Genomic DNA, 18,160 nt, shown 5'->3' on the forward strand with positions numbered 1-18,160 from the left:
GGCCTCTGAAACAGCATCCTTTCATGTATAATACAGAGACCTTCAAAATAATTGCATCTTTCTTGTCAATCCTTTCTCTTTTTCTGCCTTTCTCACACGCACACTGCTCATAGCACCTTTGAAGGAAAGGTCTAGTAATTATTATATGCAATTTTCCTCAGCATTGGCAAGTTTTGAACAGAGCGGTAAAAAGTGGAGAACTTTGGCAGAGAGGTTTACTCTACTTCTGTATCAATGACATTTATTGATGATGACAAAGTGGATCAGGCAAATAGCTACAAGTCGATTATGATGAAAAAGTGTTTGTAAAGCAGCAAAGATCAAGTGTACCCAAGACAGTGTTTTGTGGGTGAGGAAGACATTTTTGTTCTTCTGCTGTCATCTGCATGACTAAATCTTGTACAGAGACCAATGTGAATATTTTATGAGTACCTAGTAGTACCAAGTTAAAATACCGCTGAATTCGTTCAAATATTTCATTTTGTGAACCATGGGTTTGAATACTGGTGATTTGATTTATGATCTTTGAGTTTTCCAGGAGGGCAGTAGTAGTGGTGGTTGCCTCACAGCAAGAAAGTTCCAGGTTCGAGTCTAGGTTTGAACCTCGGGTCTTTCTGTGTGGAGTTTGCGTGTTCTCCCTGTGCTTGCGTGGGTTTTCTATGTGTCTCTATGTGTCGGCCCTGTGATTGACTGGAGACCAGTCCGGGGTGTACGCTGCCTCTCACCCAAAGTCAGCTGGGACTGGCTCCAGGCCCCCCACGACCCATAAGGATAAATGGTATAGATAATGGATGGATGGAGATTTCCAGTACCGAATTTTCTGTTGTACAATCCCCCCCCCCCCCCCCCCCAAAAAAAAAAAACTTGATACAAGTAACATCTGTTACAGTCCACAGATTCAGAAAAAAGTGACCAATATTCAAACACTGCTCAGTGTTTGAATATTTATATATAAATTATTTATATTTATATATAAAGTGCGATTTGCGCAAGTGTGCGCAAATCTACTTTATCAACCAAAACGGAAAAAATCTGGGTACAAAGTAATCCGCAAGGCATAAAGGGGTTGTATTTAGTCTCTTAAATAATCATAGGTGTACTTTTAAGGTGACATGAGTTAAGCCTAAAAATATGAACTTCAGACACCTCTGATGGAGCTCAGGATTTAATAGGATGGCTGCTTTACTCCAGACATTTTCAATGAACCTAGACTGTGTGTGTGAGTGTGTGTGTGTGTGCCTTTAAAAACACAAAACATTTATTAACATTAGATCATGACGGATCCGGTCTGTGAGTCTGAAGATTTAAATAATCACTGAGATTACACTCCTGTGGCTTGCGTGTAAATGCACAGAGCACCATGTTTTGCCTCGGTTGAGTCTAGTCAACATTCGTGAGCAATCAATCCAATAGTCATCGAAACGTTTACCTCGAGACCACAAATGTATAGTGAATTCACTAAAGTCAAAAGCATGCATCATCTGGGATCCATAAATTTCTGTATTTTTGTGCAAATCTATCCAGTAAACATTGAGATATTTCATTGGATAAAATGAAAACTGCTACAGGATAACCAAATCCTTCAGCTTTATCCTCTGGGCACCATGAATGCCTGTACTATTTCCTTCCTTAAATTCACTTGTCAAAAAAAAATCATATCAAGTAAAAAAAAAAAAGCCTCTCAAATTGGATTGGTGAAAATCATATTGAAAAATTCAAACTTGAACATCCTGGCTGCCAAGGATAAGCAATTGACCTCTATCTTATTAAATTGCTCTCTGTCAGTCATATGATGAAGAAAGGCACGCTCAGATGAGCAATTGGTAACCCAAGACACTTGAATTTTTTCGATGAATTTGCACTTGACACAAACTATTGTACTGGGCATTTCAAAGAAGGGAATTCAAACCACATAAATTTAAATTAATTGGTTTTAAAGAGGACACTCACTGCTATACAATTCAGTGGTATTTGATTTTCAACTCAATATATTCAGTTGTGGGCAAATTTCGAAACAAGCTGATCAGCTGCTCATTGAATACGAAGTGATTCATTATATGCTTCCATATAATTGTGCCATCAGCAAGGATTAAACTGGGATTTGTTATGTGGGGGGGGGGGCTGCAGACCCACATGGAAAACAAGCTGGATGTACTGCAGATGTACCTGAAAAGCCTGCCACAAGAGAGTACAACCGGTGCACACACCTATGCCAGGGCTAAGCATCGTGCAGCCCCTGACGACACAGAAGACCATTATAGAAGTTATTCTATATATTCTATTATAGAAGACTCTAATAGTTGTACTCCACAGAAGACAATCCACAAATGTGTGCTATGATCCACAAATACTTCACTATCCAGTAACATGTATTTTTTTTCATTTTCATTTGAGTTGTTTAAAGTCATATCTAAAAACATACAGAGCAATGCATGTTAGTGGACTGTCTTTGTGGGTTACAACTATGTAAGTCCAATAAAAACTTCCAGAGAGCAGATGCGCCACGGCTATAAACCCCAGACAACCCCGGCCCAACGTAACCTCTGGCTACCAGCACATACAAAGGAACATGAACACACACACACACACACACTTGTCCAGGTGTCCACACAGACAGTGGCCAAGTGGCCTTTGTTCTCACCAGTGTTGGTAGTTCAAAAAGGTCACATCCGGGTGAACGTTGAGATCGAAGGTTGCAGCTGCAAAAGTCGTTGACGGGGCATAAACATCTTGTTCCTCTCGTGCACAAGTCACTGACTTTCACTTGTCTTCTCTCCTGTTATGCTGTTAACACTTTTATCTTTTTTCTGAGCTGGAGGTTAAAGCTAATGAGAAGGGGAGTGATAAGGGCTTGATTGAGAAGATGACCTCTGAGGACAGGACAGAAATAAATATCTTGAAGATGGGAGCGCTCCTCGGTACCTATTCAGCCCCAGCAGCAGGGGAGGTGCACACAAATCAAATGCCAAAGTGATATTTATTCGCCTCCTGAACTATTTACTCACTGACAATAAAGGGGGAATTTATGTGGTTGTTAAGACGAGTGTTTCTCAATGGTCAGGGGCTGCAACCGAGGGCCACTTTATGGATTGGAAGCAATAAAACCCAGTGATAAAACAATATGGAAGCTGTGGACCTGGCCGTCAATCAAAGGTAAGTATGATAAGTAAGTTCATTAATTTTAATGGAGTAAATTCTTCTCAATAATGCGCCGGCCCTGCGACCATTATCCCTGTTTTTTTCTCCCCAGACAGAATGGAGGCAAGTGTGCCTTACCCTCTAGTATGCTATGAATCAAACAGTGAGAGGTGTGGGGGCCAGGTGAGGGGGGGGGGGGTAGAGGGCAAAGAAGGGGAGAGGAGGCCTGTCTGAGTTTAGAGAGCTCATTTTCTTTCTCTGTGGACAAGGTGATGTCACGGAGGGATCTCCCACCTAGAGAGGAGGGAGGGGGGACAGGAAGAGAGAGAGAGAGAGATTTGGGATTTTGTGCAGCAGCGGGGGAGAGAGACAGAGAGAGAGAGAGAGAGAGGGGAGGGGAAAAGTTGGCCACGGACAATCTTACAACAACTTTTTTCCTTCTTCTCTCCTTTCACAGTGGAAGAAGCCTCAAGGAAGAAAAAAAAAAAAAAAAAATCAAGAGGACACCAAAAAACCCCAAAACCGGATTACATCTGGACTGCGTTCGCATCGCGGCACGAAATCCGTGGATACACACGCAGTGTTTGTTTGCGGATTAATGTGGTCGCAAAATTAGCGGACTGCTCAGTAGCTGAAGGTATGGCTTTTGTGGACTTTTAATGGAAGCGATGCGCGAAACGCAAAGAGGCGGTGAAAAGGGCGCAACGTCGCAGCGGAGGCTTTAAGTGAAGTTTGGGGAAGTGAAACTGTGCGGTGAAACTTTTACTGTAGGTGTGTTTTAGGGCTGCTTAACGCTGCGCATCACACGGGACTGTTGCAGGCGTGCAGTATTGTGCAGCACATGAGCAAATGAATAGCATTAAGTTTATGGATGCAGTGCAAGTGCCTGTGGGATTTTCATAGTGCTGTTCGAGGGATGGAATGGTTTTAGGTGATAAAATGTCTGAAAACATGAGCATGATGTAACTTTCTGTCAGTGGAAAGCATTAAAAGTGTGTATCTGCCGAACGGCCCTGACACTTTATTGTTGCATCTCTTCATTTTGCAAGAAACTAGTACATCTAAACTGGATTAGCTGCTGGCAAAAGTGATGCTGACTTTCCCTTCGTGCCCGAGCCAGGCCTCAGTATAACACATCAGGGGCTGAGTTGTTACTGTAAATCTTCGTGGCTTGCATCCAACCGCCTGTGGCATGGAAAAGCCACAGAGTGTGTGTGGATCTGCAGCATGCATATCATTCAGGCTAAGTAATGTCTGAGCACAGCGCTGCTCTGCCTCCAGATCAAACTTCTTACCCTCTTACCTGGGAAGAAAGGAGGCTCGAATGCCTCGGCCACATCTGTTTTCCTCATCGCATGTTTGCCTGCTTCTGCATCCTGTCTGTGCACCCCACAAAAAAAAAAAAAGTCCTAAGGGGAGGTTTGGGAAAGTTTCCTGTGAGGTAGCCCCCCCACCTCCTGCAAAATGTGGAACAGCTCAATGTTCCATGTGTTAAAGTCACCAGAGATCTGTCTATTCAGAGGAAATAAGATTTATTCCTCTGAATCAGAAGTATCGAGATCTTGTCCTGAAGGTCCATTTCTACAAACAGACTAACGCTTGGAAACCTTTGTGCTGTATGCTGTCGTATCTCTAGGGACACGTTCCCCCCCTGCAGTAACAAGTTCCACTCACTCTTCACACCGTGGGGAATAGAGCTCTGTAAGCGTTACAAATTGCTATCTTTGAATTTAACTATATTTTAAGCGTTGTTCGCTTAACCTGATGCAGGCGGCACATGCAGTGTGCGCAGAAGTTGTGGGCCATTCAGGATCTGCTTCACTTCGATTCTAAATCGTGCTATGGGCCTGCAGTCAATTGTATCACCCACTCGACTCCCTGCTTATTGCGGTCAGCAGCGAAGTGAACAGTCAACTATCAGAAATGTACTGTAAAGCTGGTGTAAAGCAGCAGGTCATCTGCCCGCTGAAGGCTGACTCAGCCGTGCATAGTGGAGTCCGTGTCATTTTACATCATTAGTTTCGTAAGAGGACTAAATCCATCTGCCGTAGTGGAACTTTGAGGCAGCCCTGAGTGGAGGGAGGGCTGGATGTATTCAACAGTCCCGACTGTTGTTCACCATCTGTAACTGTGCTGGCCTATTTCTCTTCTTACAAATATTCAAGTAAAAGGCCCCGAACACTGCCCAGAATGTAAGACTAGTAAAAACTTGCCTCCGTCTCTCTTGAGTGTCATGCAGGTTTGGAGCTTGATTGCTCTGCAAGTTTCTCTCTTTCGCGGTCAGTGGATATCTGCAGTGTCTATCAAAGCCTGAGGACGTCCCCAGTGACTTCAGTTCACTCCTAGCCCCCACGTGGTAACATGCCTGCAATGCACTCTCGGGTTTGGCCTGAAGCACATCTGAGGTTCCAGGAGCCAAGAGTGTACGTGTCATGACTTTTGTGATCCAGACGTCTTCATGGATGTTTGCTTACTTCAAAAGTGCATAGTGTGGCTTGTGCTACTGTGTGTTATCTCAGACTGCATGTGCTGTCATTCTGACCGCATCATATCTGCCTTCTCTGGCACACATACTGTACTGTATATGAATGTGTTTGTATCTTCAGTTAATGCCAGTATGCATTCGTGCACGCGAGTCTGCCTGTCTACTCATTATTGCAGGCCTTCTGCTTTAAGCCTGCGCTCTAGTCAACTTTTAGTGCAGACATCCTCTGCTGAGAGAGGACTTTCTCTGGAGGATTCAATCGGGGTCACAACCCCACAGACAGATCAGGTGATTGTTTTCACAGCCAGAGCCAAAACCACTCTCGTCTGTATGTGTTTGTATGTATGAGATAGAGCAGGGTAGATTGGAAGGACATACCCCATGAGTGAGCTGTCCATAAATTGTCTTGCTGGGAGAGACAGCTGGAAAGGCAGTGAACCCTCAAATATTGCAGGACTGACACATTTACGCCAGCTTCTCCCATTTAAACAGATGCAAAGTAGTCAAGTAAACAGTGGGCTACTGGTTCACTGTTATTTAATCATCCGTGTCTGGGTGGTTAATAACCAATTCTCTTGTCAGGCCATAGAGAGGACATGTTTCATTTAACTCAGATTGTGTTCCTCTTAAACAGGCTTGCGTTGGGGCTGTTGTTCCATCTGTAAGTGGCGGCAATGATGATGAAATGTCTAACAACCAAAATTGCTAGCACTGAGCACAAATTACCTCCATTGTTATATAGGACAGTATCACTGTAGTGCTGCTTTTGTGTGTGTATTCAAGCCATAAAAAGTACTGGAGCTGATAGCTGTTCTGGAAATAGAGAATGGGCAATAGATCTGAACCTTGAATTAAAAGGACCCCTAGAACCACTAAGAGCAGCTCTGCATCTTCAGGGGAGACACCTTGTCGTCTTAAAGAAACGTCCAAGTTGAGAAAAGAACGAGGGCTGTGTTGTGATTGTCGCTTTTGGTCATCACTTCTGTCCAGCGCTCGTCTTCAGGCTTTTAGTGCTGGAACACTTTCAGATCTGTTATTGTTTTCCTTCCTGTATTGGCCTCGCAAGCAGTGACCTGATCACTGGCAGGCCTGCTTACCGGGCTCATGGCCAGCCCAGCGGCCAAGCCCAGTGGCCTAACCCCGTACTGCCTTTATCTGCTATAGCCAGCTGGGTGGCCGTGAAGCTACAGATGGAGTACAGAGAGAGAAGGAGAAAGAGAGACATCCATGACAACACATATTAGGAAGCCTATTAAATTGTTTTGGGTTGTAGCCAGACAATAATAGCAATGAGCTGTAACTTTTTCTTCAGCCTGTGTTCTCTGGACTGTGATGCATTATGTATTATGTACTGTGTGAACTTTCTTATTATTGTGATCATGTGGCATGAAGCCTATAATAATGGCTGCAGCTTTAGAGTGCTCAGACTCAGCCGTCTAAAGCTTTGATTAACCACCCATCCAACTGCGGGGGGAAAACTTTTTAAAAAACTATTCATTTTGCTGTTTAGCTGGCGGCTACTTTTAGATAAGAAATATCAATGTTGTCAACAGTTGTGCACACAAATAAACTGTGCCTTTGCATGGTTACACAGCATCTTGCAAAGATCTTGCTCTTTTCATAAAATGGTAACCCGGTCTTTTGTATAATGTAAGACAAAAAGGAAAGCAGGTGCACCTGGAGTCAGCAGCCCCCAAATTGAATGCATAATTCACAATGTGGGACATGTCAAACTGTCTTTTTTTGTTTCAGAACACAATTTGAAACATTGTCCTCCACCACACTGTCTGTTAGCAGTGTGCTGCAGGCAGTTGGGTCGGGCTAGATGGTATTCACACAGTGTCCTCGGCCGGGCAGGAACGCCACATTGTGTACCCCCTGGGGAGCGCGGGGGTCATTTCTCCTGGCAGACGGGACAGGTGTGTGTACAGAGACACAGTCTGCTCGCCTGCCTGCCTTGAGGGCCCTGCTGTACCTGTAAACACTGCAGAGTTATGGGGTCCTCACACATGCTGAGGGCAAGTATAGGTCAGCTGGGATGTGTTTATGCGAGTCAGAGTGGGCGGGGTTGGTGTGTTTATGTGCGTGCATTCTGAGTGTGTTTGTGAATAAGGGGGTTGTAGTGAGGGAGAGGGGCTGTGGAGATGGAATATAGTGATTATTTAGACGTGGCACACATTTTAATGTGTGTGTGTGTGTGTGTGTACTTGTTGGGCCTCGTGGAAGCATCTGGTGCAACACAACCATGGCTCCAGTGGAATAGTCTCCAGATGTGTTTGTGTGTTTTGGCCCCACTGTGTGTTTGACTCGGGACCAATCATCCAGCATGTAAATCATTTTACCTTCATGTGTGCCTTCTGCTTTGTTGCCTTGCATATGCAGCAGGCATTTGTTTGCAGCAGTATGTGTAATTTCTTTTTGAAGTTAAAGAATGCTAACTTAAATATCATCATCATCATGTGTGTGTGCACTTGAGTGTACTTTGTCACACATATTTACATTGGTGTGTGCGTGTATGTAGCAGCTGTCCAGTCAAAGGCCAACCAGATGGACAGGATAATGACTATGATCAGACTTTATAGAGTTACACTCCTTAATGAGGGACATTCTGGTTAATTCATATGCTACTAACAAAGCCTGCATCATACCACATAATTAACACATCAACTGTGACTGACTCATAAATATACATCAATGTCTATTTAGGAGTCAAGCATAATGCGCAGCTGTCGGCAGAGTTCTCAGACTGGGTGGCATGCTGACAGAATGTGGGAGGGATTTGACTTTTTTGACTTTCTCTTTTTCTGTTTGTTCATCCATCAGCTGGTGGCTGAGGTGAGGTGAGGCGAGGTGCGGTGTTTCCAGAGGAGTGAAACCATGTGGCTTCTCTGCTCCTCTCTGACTCTGTTGGCCCTCGGCTTCGGATCATGTGACGCGCTGACATCAGAGCAAGGTGAGTTTCATCATCCCTGCTGGAAAAAAAAATGCAAACTCCACACTCCAAACTAGTGGTCGTGCATGTTAAAACAAAAGAAGTCCTATTTAGAACAAACAAAATGTCGTGCTTTAACAAAAGGAATAGTTTGACGTGGTCATTTGCATCCTTGCTGAGGGATGGATGAGAAGATGGATACCAGTCTCATATCTGATCTTTAAATGTAACGCTACAGCCAGCTGCTTAGTTAGCTTAGCCTAGCTATGAGACAAAATCTGCTCAGCAGCACCTTTAAAGCCTGCTACATTAGCAGTAAGCCTCAGAGGTGCTGATTGGACCCTCCACTAGGTTGCTATGCAACCAGTACAGATTCATTGGAGGCTCTGCCAAGAATAATTTGGCACTACCACACATAAAACCACAACTTGTCATTTTTACACTCTGATTTTTGTACAGATGAAGATGTAACAAGAGTTAGTAAGCTTTAGAAATGCTGGTAGGCATGATAACCCAGGCTGAACTGTTTGCCTTTACTCCAGGCTTCATGCTAACCTAAGATATCCTTGCTGCTGGTTGTAGCTCTTTTCAGGAAAATGGTATCATTCTTCTCCTTTATCTCTATGCAAGGAAGCAAATAAGCGTATTTCCCCAAATGTCAAGCTATAGCATAAAACAACAATGAGACTTTGATTAAGATTAAGATGAACAATTTCTCCAAATTAGACGTACGTAATAAAATCACTGCAGTGCTTTTATAGCTTCTGTGGAACTCTATCACACTCTTGTATTTATCCAAAGTTACTGCCTACTACTGAAGCTATAAATAAAAGATTTAAATGGTAAGGCCACAAAAATTACTAATTGCCTCTGAGAATTGTCCTTGTATTTTTATTTCATTGCTGAAAAGACAATTAAGTCACCAGACCATTGTAGTGGTTACCACTGAGACTTTTTCAAAGTCAAATGTTCGGCCTGGAGTTGTATGCTTGACCAACTCATCACGCTTTGGAACCAATCTGAATTTGATGGAACTGTGTCCGTCTGAGTCTCAGTGAGTGTGTGTGTGTGTGCGTGATTGGGCCCAAGGCTACAGTTAAACTGGACTCTAATTACAGCTCATGTCCATTTCATGCGGGTGGCTGATGGTGGCAGTGTGGTGAAGCTGTTGTAAGAAGGTGTGTTTCTTTACCATGCGCGGTTGAGTTCCTCTTCCCAAGCCATCAATCCTCCTGAGATTCTGAGTATTTATATTGGAGAAACATGAGTTTGTATGATTTTGAATCACTGCATGTTGCAAGCTTGTTGAAATGTTAGTTTATTTGTCTGTTGAAGAAAATGTGCGTGTGTGTATGTATGTGTGTGTGTGTGTGTGTGACAGACACAGAAACAGACAACCAAGAAATCAAGAGGCAGCGAGGTGAAGAGAAATCTCTTTATTGTCTTGTTTTATTTATTTATTTTGTTCTGAACTGCCATACTCCCACATCACACGTCAGGATGCTATCAGCGACTGGCTCCGTGATATGACTCGGGGGGGCCGAGCCATCCCCTATGGCTCACGGAGCTCTGAAGGGAGTTTTGTGGGGGAGGGGGTCCCTCTTGGGAGACGCTAGTCAGAGCTTTTCAGATGAGACTGAGTCAGCTTGCAGCTCCTCTGAGTCCTCTTCCCCAGTGGTTGGAAGAAAGAGCTTTTTCAAGTGCCGCTATAACACTTTGTCACAGCAGGCACAACACACACTCACACTATCGCTATTCCTCTGACTCATCCAAATCTCTACTCACTGGTAATTTGCTGACATTACAGCAGGAAAGCAGGTTTAAGTAAAACTAGTGTTGAAGAGTCACACTGAGTGATTGCACTGCAGTTCTTCAGTGTATCATCCAGAGAGACTAGTTCCCATAGTTAAATTGAATGGCTGAAATTCCCTGCCTTTGGTAAAGTGTTGCTGATATGGGTTTTTTGTGCAACACAGACCCCTATACAGCCTAAAATAATGGATTTATGATTTGCTTTGACTCTGTTTCCCTCAGTCTGTGTTCGAGCTAATTTGTATGTTTTCTGCAAGCGGCAACCTCCGGGGCTGAAAAATGAAGCCAGTGCGGTTTCTCAACCGGCCGCTTAAGGGCCGTCTCCAAAAGCAAATCTATCATTGGCCCCCATGTTAAAATGCCCAAATGTTTTTGTTAATGACAACTGAATGGGGGTCGAATTTAAACTAAAATAACTAAAATAAAATAAATTAGGCTACATTAAGACTTCTAATTAAGGGCATAGCCACTTTGAGTGACAGGTGGGTGCCACCATGGGTCACAATTAGCTTAGTCTACTATACTTCACCTAGTGACTTATTTAGACTAAGACCATATGGGAAAAAGAAATAGAACATTATTGAAATGTATTGTGTTGTATGTCATTCCCATGTGTGGCTGTAGTCTCACAGTGCCCGGGGTTCTCCCCCTCCTTTGCTAGCAGCTAACTTGCATCACGCTGCACAGACCGCTCCATGTGATTGCAGGCTGTGTGCAGGACGGCAGTAGGTTTGGAGCTACAGGGCAGGCAGGAGGATGGCACGACATCAGTTCATTTTCTGATATGGCTCCATTGGTGCTTTACTGCTGCCAACTAGCTAATAACTAGCTAGAAAAACATAGAAATAGATAAAACATTAGCTCTCTTTTGGAATGGCCAATGGCCTAAGGTCCAATCGTCGCTCTCCTTTTAGCTCTGCTTTGGTCTCCACCACCTCCTGCTAAATGCTCCACTTTCCTCCTCAGCCAGTTAGTAATTTTGTCTGTCTGCCATTTGGTGGTGGACAGTAGGTTACAGTTTATCAGTGCTTTTTAGTTGAAAGCAGCTGCAGGAAACATGATTGATGAGAACAGTGAAAATGAACTGAAACAGTAATGGTGCGGATTGTAAAACCCAAAACAATGAGTTAAAAAGTGATAAAATGCTCTGTGAAGCTTATGGGAACTGCAAAGTCAGTTGATAATTATGAGATTTGTTACCATGACTGGCACCTTACATGAAGAGTAGTCATTTGATACATTACTAATATAAAAACATTGAGTTGTGCGGCTTAAAGTGTTAAGTTTATGGTGTCTTGATGATATTAACCATTACATTTGTCAAGAGCAGGAGTATTTCATGTTACATTTGTAAGATGGGTAACCTTCAGGGTATGTCTAAGCTTGTTTGAAAGGCTACACATGGCGATGTCTGAATGTTATTGGCAAGAAATGAACTTCTGGAAAACACCTAAACCTGTAACCGCTTCAGGGTTCAGCGTGTCATGAATAAACGTGTACTGTGTCGTCTCTACTCTACAGAAAAGAGCGCATTACATTGCTTAGAAAAAGCCTAATCAGCATTTATTAACTTTGAAACAACATTACCTCAGTAAAGTAGCCTAGTGCTGAGTCACATCTCAGTACAGCACAGTGCATAGAATAGGCTACAAGTTCCTTTTCTCTGATTCTCTAACCCAGCCTTACTTACCAATATAGGCAGTTAGCGCACACACACACACACACGCATACAAACAAACAGGATGTCAGACATTAAGTCGAACAACACGATCTCCTTTGAGAAGCATACAGACTTCTGCGTGTCCTGTCCAAGTTTATTGTTGTGAAAGGCTTGTAAATTTGTGTGTGTCATGAGTAGAGTCTGAATGTGGGCCAGAGGCCTACAAGGGGAAACTGAATGAGCTCATCCCTCTGAAGTGCAGCGTTTTAAGTTCTTTCCACTCCTCTGTATGGCCATTTTATCTCTGGAAAACAACCAAGAATGTTCTCTCTTGTCTGTCTCATTTGGCCAAGAGGGCCAGTCAGACACACACGGCCTTCCTCTGTCTCAATCCCTCCTTCTAGCCTCCCTCTCCCCCATCAGCTCATCATGTTCCGCCTCATTTTAACCACTCATCGGCCGCATTAAATCACTGTACTGAATCGTGAACTACATTACCCAGCATGCCCTTCCCTTTCCCATACATTGCATGGGTTTGATAGCTCCGGGAGCTGGAGCACTCAGAGTCTGACTTTCTGCTGATCAGCAGCCCCATCCAATTATCTGGGAATGCCACATTGTAAAGCACATTCAATAACTACCATACCCTCTTATTACAACCCGTGCACCACACACTCCGACACTGTGAGCACACTTCTGACCTCTTCTCCCTAATGAAAGCACGCTGCCAAGTGTTTGCTGCTACAAAAACAGAATTAACACTCAGAGGCAGTCGGTTTCCAAAGGCCCCCGCCACAACGAGGCACTGGTATATAAGGCCATTGATTGCTAAAGCTTCAGAAGGTTGTTAATATCAGTCCCACTGCAGGAAAGGTCACACATTACTTACTGTAGCTTGGATTTTGCAGTGGGTAAGCTAGAGTTTATGTGAAATCGTACGTGTACATTGGTCTTTGTCATGATAAATGTCTGAGTTGTAGATCTTTGTTTAGTCGTTGGCTTCCTTACTTTCGGTGTATTCATGCATATACAACATGAATATTTTTTATCCTAAGCTTTATTTAAGCAGGATAGGTCCAGTTGAGATTAAAAATCTCTTTGACAAGGGAGTCCTGGCCAAGACCGGCAGCAGCTCAAAATTAAAACAGCTCATTGTAAACAGACACATCACAAAAACAAACAATAATATTACAATATACAACATCCCAGAGGAAAAAGTGCTTTATAAGCCATGTATCCAAAATATCAGTTTACACACTGACACACCAATGATTCAGTCTCCAGGTCTTTCAAAATGGATTCAAAAGCATTTGAAGAAATACAATATATGCAATATATTTCAGTTTGAGGGCACGGAATACCTGAAAGCCCACTCTTTCCCACTCTGTGTACGAATATTTGGTACAGACAACATATAAAAGTCCTGTGACTGCAAAGAGTACTGCCTATTGCTCACAATTAAATGTGTGCTCGCAGGTTGCCAGAGAAAGCCACCCTACTCTGGGGTAAAGCTCACATTGGTGAGTCTAGGCTTTACAGTTCGTGATAAAACTAAATGGCGCATGATGAGCTCTCAGTCATATGCAATGACCCGGCAGGAGGCATTCATATGTAAAGATCCCCAAAGTCCAACGCAAGTAAAAAAAATGTTGCAACAACAAATCTCTGTTTTACATTGAAAAGCACGACTTGTTTCTAAAATAGAAACTTAGTTTAAGCCTCTTTTTTTTTCCCACCAAGAACTGAACAAGTGAGGGAAACATCAATCAGAATACCCAGGTGTTCACAGGAGTTAACCTCCTCACCGACCTTTCCTTCAATAGTGACCACTAAAAGGGTGGCATTCAAGGATTGGAGATAAGAAATAACATAAACTCGGTCTTATCGGCGTTGAGAATAAAGCAATAATTGAATTACTCAGGTCTGTCCTTGTCTGACACCTTTTACTTGTACACCCTCCAGGTTAAGTGTAAGTCTGTATACATCAAAAAGTAGCATTTCACTTCTCTAAAGACCTAAAATGTCCTGAATCTTTATCTTTGGCAAGGTGGAGACTTGGGGGAAACACTCGCAGCAGTGTGCTGCGTGGCTGCCAGTGCAGTATCATTACCTGCTTTGGCAGGACTCAAACGCAACCCATCAAAGAGGAAGCGAACCCAGCCAAGACCATCCAATCTCTTTAAGGCTACACGCAGCTACTAGCAGGATCCTGGAGTGGCACTCATACTATGTGCTAATTAGCTTGTCAACAAGCAAATGCTTTCCTTTGATCGCAGCTTGAGAGGAAATGGGGTTCAAGTTCCGCAGTCTGTCCTCTGCTAAACTGCCAAAGTGCCTGAGTGTGCAACAGTCCACTAAAATATCACACATCGTCTGAGTTCTGTAGAAACAGCTTGTTTATCCTGTGAGCGCGAGCAAAAGACTGATGGTAGTAAACACAGCATTTAATGTGATTCACAGCTTTAAAAGTGGTAACAAATTATTTAAAATTGTTTACTTGTATGCAAACGCAGGTATTACAGTATGTAACCTGTTCTCCAGCCGCATTACGTGGTTGCGGACAGATTTTAAACTTGCTTGTCAGACTTCAAGTAACATGCTCTGGACGCAGTGACCACTGTGGGACATCATGGCCTCAGCTTTTCAAGCTGTCAGGCTTTACCAGTCTAAGCTGTGGCTGGCTTAGCTCAGCCTCATCTGGTTTTGGCATCTTCATTTATATGTTTTGTCAGCATGTAATTTACACACTGTGCTCCAATTTGGTAGGTAGTTTCCCACATTGCCACTTGACTGGCAAGCTGTTTAAAGAAATATGTGCCTGTTGCCTGTTACAGCAGCACGGACCAATGTTTTTGTTTTAACAATTAATTAAAGGACAACGTATAAAGTGAACAGGGCCACTCATAGTGACAAACCTAAGAATGATCAGTTCTTGGTCTGGATCTTTGAGATAACCATGCCCCATTCATTGGAATGTAACAGATACAAATAAAAGAGCTGGAAAATAAATGTGGCATTAGGAAGTAAGAGTCCCCTGAAATAGATAAATGTCTAATTATGAAATAAAAGTCCCTGTCCGCTGAAATGAATAAATAAGTGTTCCCTTGAAAATCATCCTTTTTTGAATAAAAACCTACTTATTTATTTATTAGACTTTATTAACTCATTTATTTATATTCACATTTAATTATATATTTATTGCCTCATTTGTGTATTTCATATGCATATTTAAAAATTTATGTATTTAGGTTTTTAGTTTTAATGTTGACTGAAATGGCATTCCATGTAAGACTCCCGTTTTCCCCTCTCTTCAACCCCCCCCCCCCCCCCCCCCCCCCCGTGCTCGTTCTTCCTCCTCTCTCCATCTTCTCCTCCGTTGCCTAACTTTTTATCGTGCTGCCCGCTTGCCTCCAGCCAGTATTACTCCTGACAAAGCCTTTATCTTTATTCTGTCTGATGGAAATGGGGCGATGATGAACAACAACAACAAAAAAAAAAAAAAACAGAAAGAAAGAAAAAAGAAAACGTAAGCAGCGGCGAAAGGTAGATCTCAACGTCTTTTGACTTAAAAAAAAACCTGCAATTGGAGATGTGAAGATAAGCTCTTGGTATATATGTGTGAATATGTATGCGTCTTTGTGTTTTTTAAAGGCAGCAGTGTCTTTGCGAGGCTGCAGAGAGTGTACTTTGTGCTGAGTTAGCAGATAAGGTTTCAGGATGGACCAGTCAAATTACAAATCCAGTATGCGTGGTTTTGTGTGTGTGTGTGTGTGTGTGTGTGTGTGTGTGTGTGTTAGAGAGCGCGAGAGAGGGAAAAGGATGTAAAATAGTGTGTTAGAGTATCAGAGGACTAAAAAGACCAAAAACTGTGCATGATACTTCCTGTTCTCTCTACTGTATTTGTTTCCTTGTTCAGAAGTCACATTCAATTCTTGCAATTTCCTTGACTTTTCATCTCTAGTTTTTCTCAGCTTCCCACAGCACTATTGTTTGACATCTCTTTTCCACGCCTTGATCTGTACTCGCAGATTCCGATAGAGAGAGGCAGACTGTACTGGCAGACAGGCTGTAATGTGCTGCACTTTGAAATGGTCTTTTCATGCCAAACGATGAACTTGATAATAGATGATGACGTGTTAAATGTGATTTAATTCTTTTCTTGGGCTGGCTTCCGTGAAATTGAATTCCTAACTCTTAATTAAAGTCAGTTGGATGTTATTGTTTTAGTAATTATTTTAGGCTCTTTCCCCTCGTTTTGATGCGACTTCCAGCGTGGATGAAGTTAAATCGTGGTTCGAAACTGTTTCATCAAAAAGACAGCTCGACAACTTTATCTCACATGAATTCATAAAACGCGGAGACTCTAAAACATTATTTTTGTTTGAAGTGAAAGCTTTTTTCTTCAGGCTTTCGTCGTCTTCACATAATAGCAACAATGGAACTTCTAATGAATCCTAAATTTGAGCACCTAATCTTTTCTTCCTGTGCACACAACCAACCGTTCCTCCTGCTGCGCCTGACAGCACTTACACAGTTTACAATGACAAACTCTTCGAAGTGTTTAGAAAACAAAAGCACAGTTGTCGGAGTTCATGGATTTTGTTTGTACTGGCTGTTTTTCTTAGAATTGAACTGGCTGTAGCTAATGCTAATGCTAACACTAATTCAGTCATTTGGTTGAAAACACTATCACCAACTAACTTTTTAATTTTTCTAGGTGATTAATGTTTAAAACAAGTAAACGTGCATTTAATGGCTACACAATTGATGTAAGACTAAAAGCCGAAGGCTACAGCTGCATGTCCCATGTTAAAAGTTAGCACCCTCTATAGCCTACGTCGTTGATGGTCCATGTACATAATGTGCAATTATACTAATTCTGTCAAAATGTAAATTTTTGGATTAATTTGAAACATTTAATGTATTAAAAGAATTTACTTCATTTACACAGCTGCATTTTCCTTACTTTGTGTTCCTAGGGCGATTGTCTCAACGTGCTCTTCTTAGAATCTAAATCCAACCCTTCAGTTTCTTCTCTAATATATTTTCTGACATAGGTGGTATGCGTTTCAGCAATAAAGTTGCAAAAAACGTTGTCAGTTTTTCCGTATTTTTTGTGTTCTCCCTGCCCTGTTGTGTCTACATTTGTTGTATGTGTGTGTGTGTGTGTGTGTGTGTGTGTGAGGTGAGCCTGGTGTTATGTTCATTCAGCCTGCACAACAATTCTATTTCCTCAGAAGAGATAGTAGAGTGAAGTGCAGTCCCACAGATCTTACAAAGGTTTGTAGCCCGTCGCTGCTAATTAGGTGCCATTTGCTATGGAGGTGTTGCGTTTTTAATGCATATATTGAATGATTGCTGATATCTGGTTTTGAAAATCAGCTGGCAGTTTGACGCCGGTGTATTATTACTGTTTCTGTAAGTGTATATAAGAATTCTGTCTTTCAAGCTGACTGGTCGCTTTTGAAGCCTTGATGGCTTTAACAAGATGTTATTAAACAATATTATTCTGACTTCTCTGACGTGGATTCATAGCTGTAATTTATACATAGAATTCATACAAAAAAAGTTAAATTTGAAATGTAAATTGTTTAACTTTTAACAAAAGAAAAGCATTCTGCATTTCAGCACTGTTAGTCTACACACTGTTAGGAATAACCATTGAGTTTGACAAACATAATACTATCTAATGAGCGTTTAGCCAGAGTTGTCTTCCACAAATGAAATAAAGGCCAGCACAGAGCTACCACTGTAAACCTAAACTCTACTATACTAGCATATTGGATCCCAAGCAGAGGCACTAATATAGTTTGCTATGTTGCTCGAGCCTTGCCTCTGGAAATAATGCTTGGTTACTAGCCATGCTAGCGTTTGCAGCTTACATTAGAGCGGAGACCCGTGTGGATTAACCTAGTCCTTACTCTTTTGTGTTTGTGTTATTGGTTTTTGAAAGGTGATTAAAAAAAGGCTATACAGAGAATCCTGTCTCTTATCTGGTCTTCATGGATATGGCTTCATCGTGAGACGGTGGACATGGGGCAGCATTGAAGGAGACTAGATTAAAATATCTAACCTTCAGCTCTGGCAGATGGCCCACATTAATGATTTAGAATATTACTGACAGCAACACAGC

General features: G+C 42.3%; 1 protein-coding gene across 1 annotated transcript in view; it reads left to right on the top strand.

The window, feature by feature from the left end:
- Window positions 1-8,466: 8,466 nt before the first annotated feature.
- The window catches only part of col16a1 (collagen, type XVI, alpha 1), a 56,780-nt gene continuing 47,086 nt past the window's right edge, over window positions 8,467-18,160 (top strand). The window contains exon 1 of the mRNA XM_070847123.1: window positions 8,467-8,576. Coding sequence (XP_070703224.1) covers window positions 8,501-8,576 — 76 coding nt within the window. The 5' untranslated portion in view covers window positions 8,467-8,500. The remainder of the gene's footprint in view (window positions 8,577-18,160) is intronic.

Source organism: Pempheris klunzingeri, chromosome 16 (genome assembly GCF_042242105.1).
Source record: "Pempheris klunzingeri isolate RE-2024b chromosome 16, fPemKlu1.hap1, whole genome shotgun sequence".
Taxonomy (NCBI): domain Eukaryota; kingdom Metazoa; phylum Chordata; class Actinopteri; order Acropomatiformes; family Pempheridae; genus Pempheris; species Pempheris klunzingeri.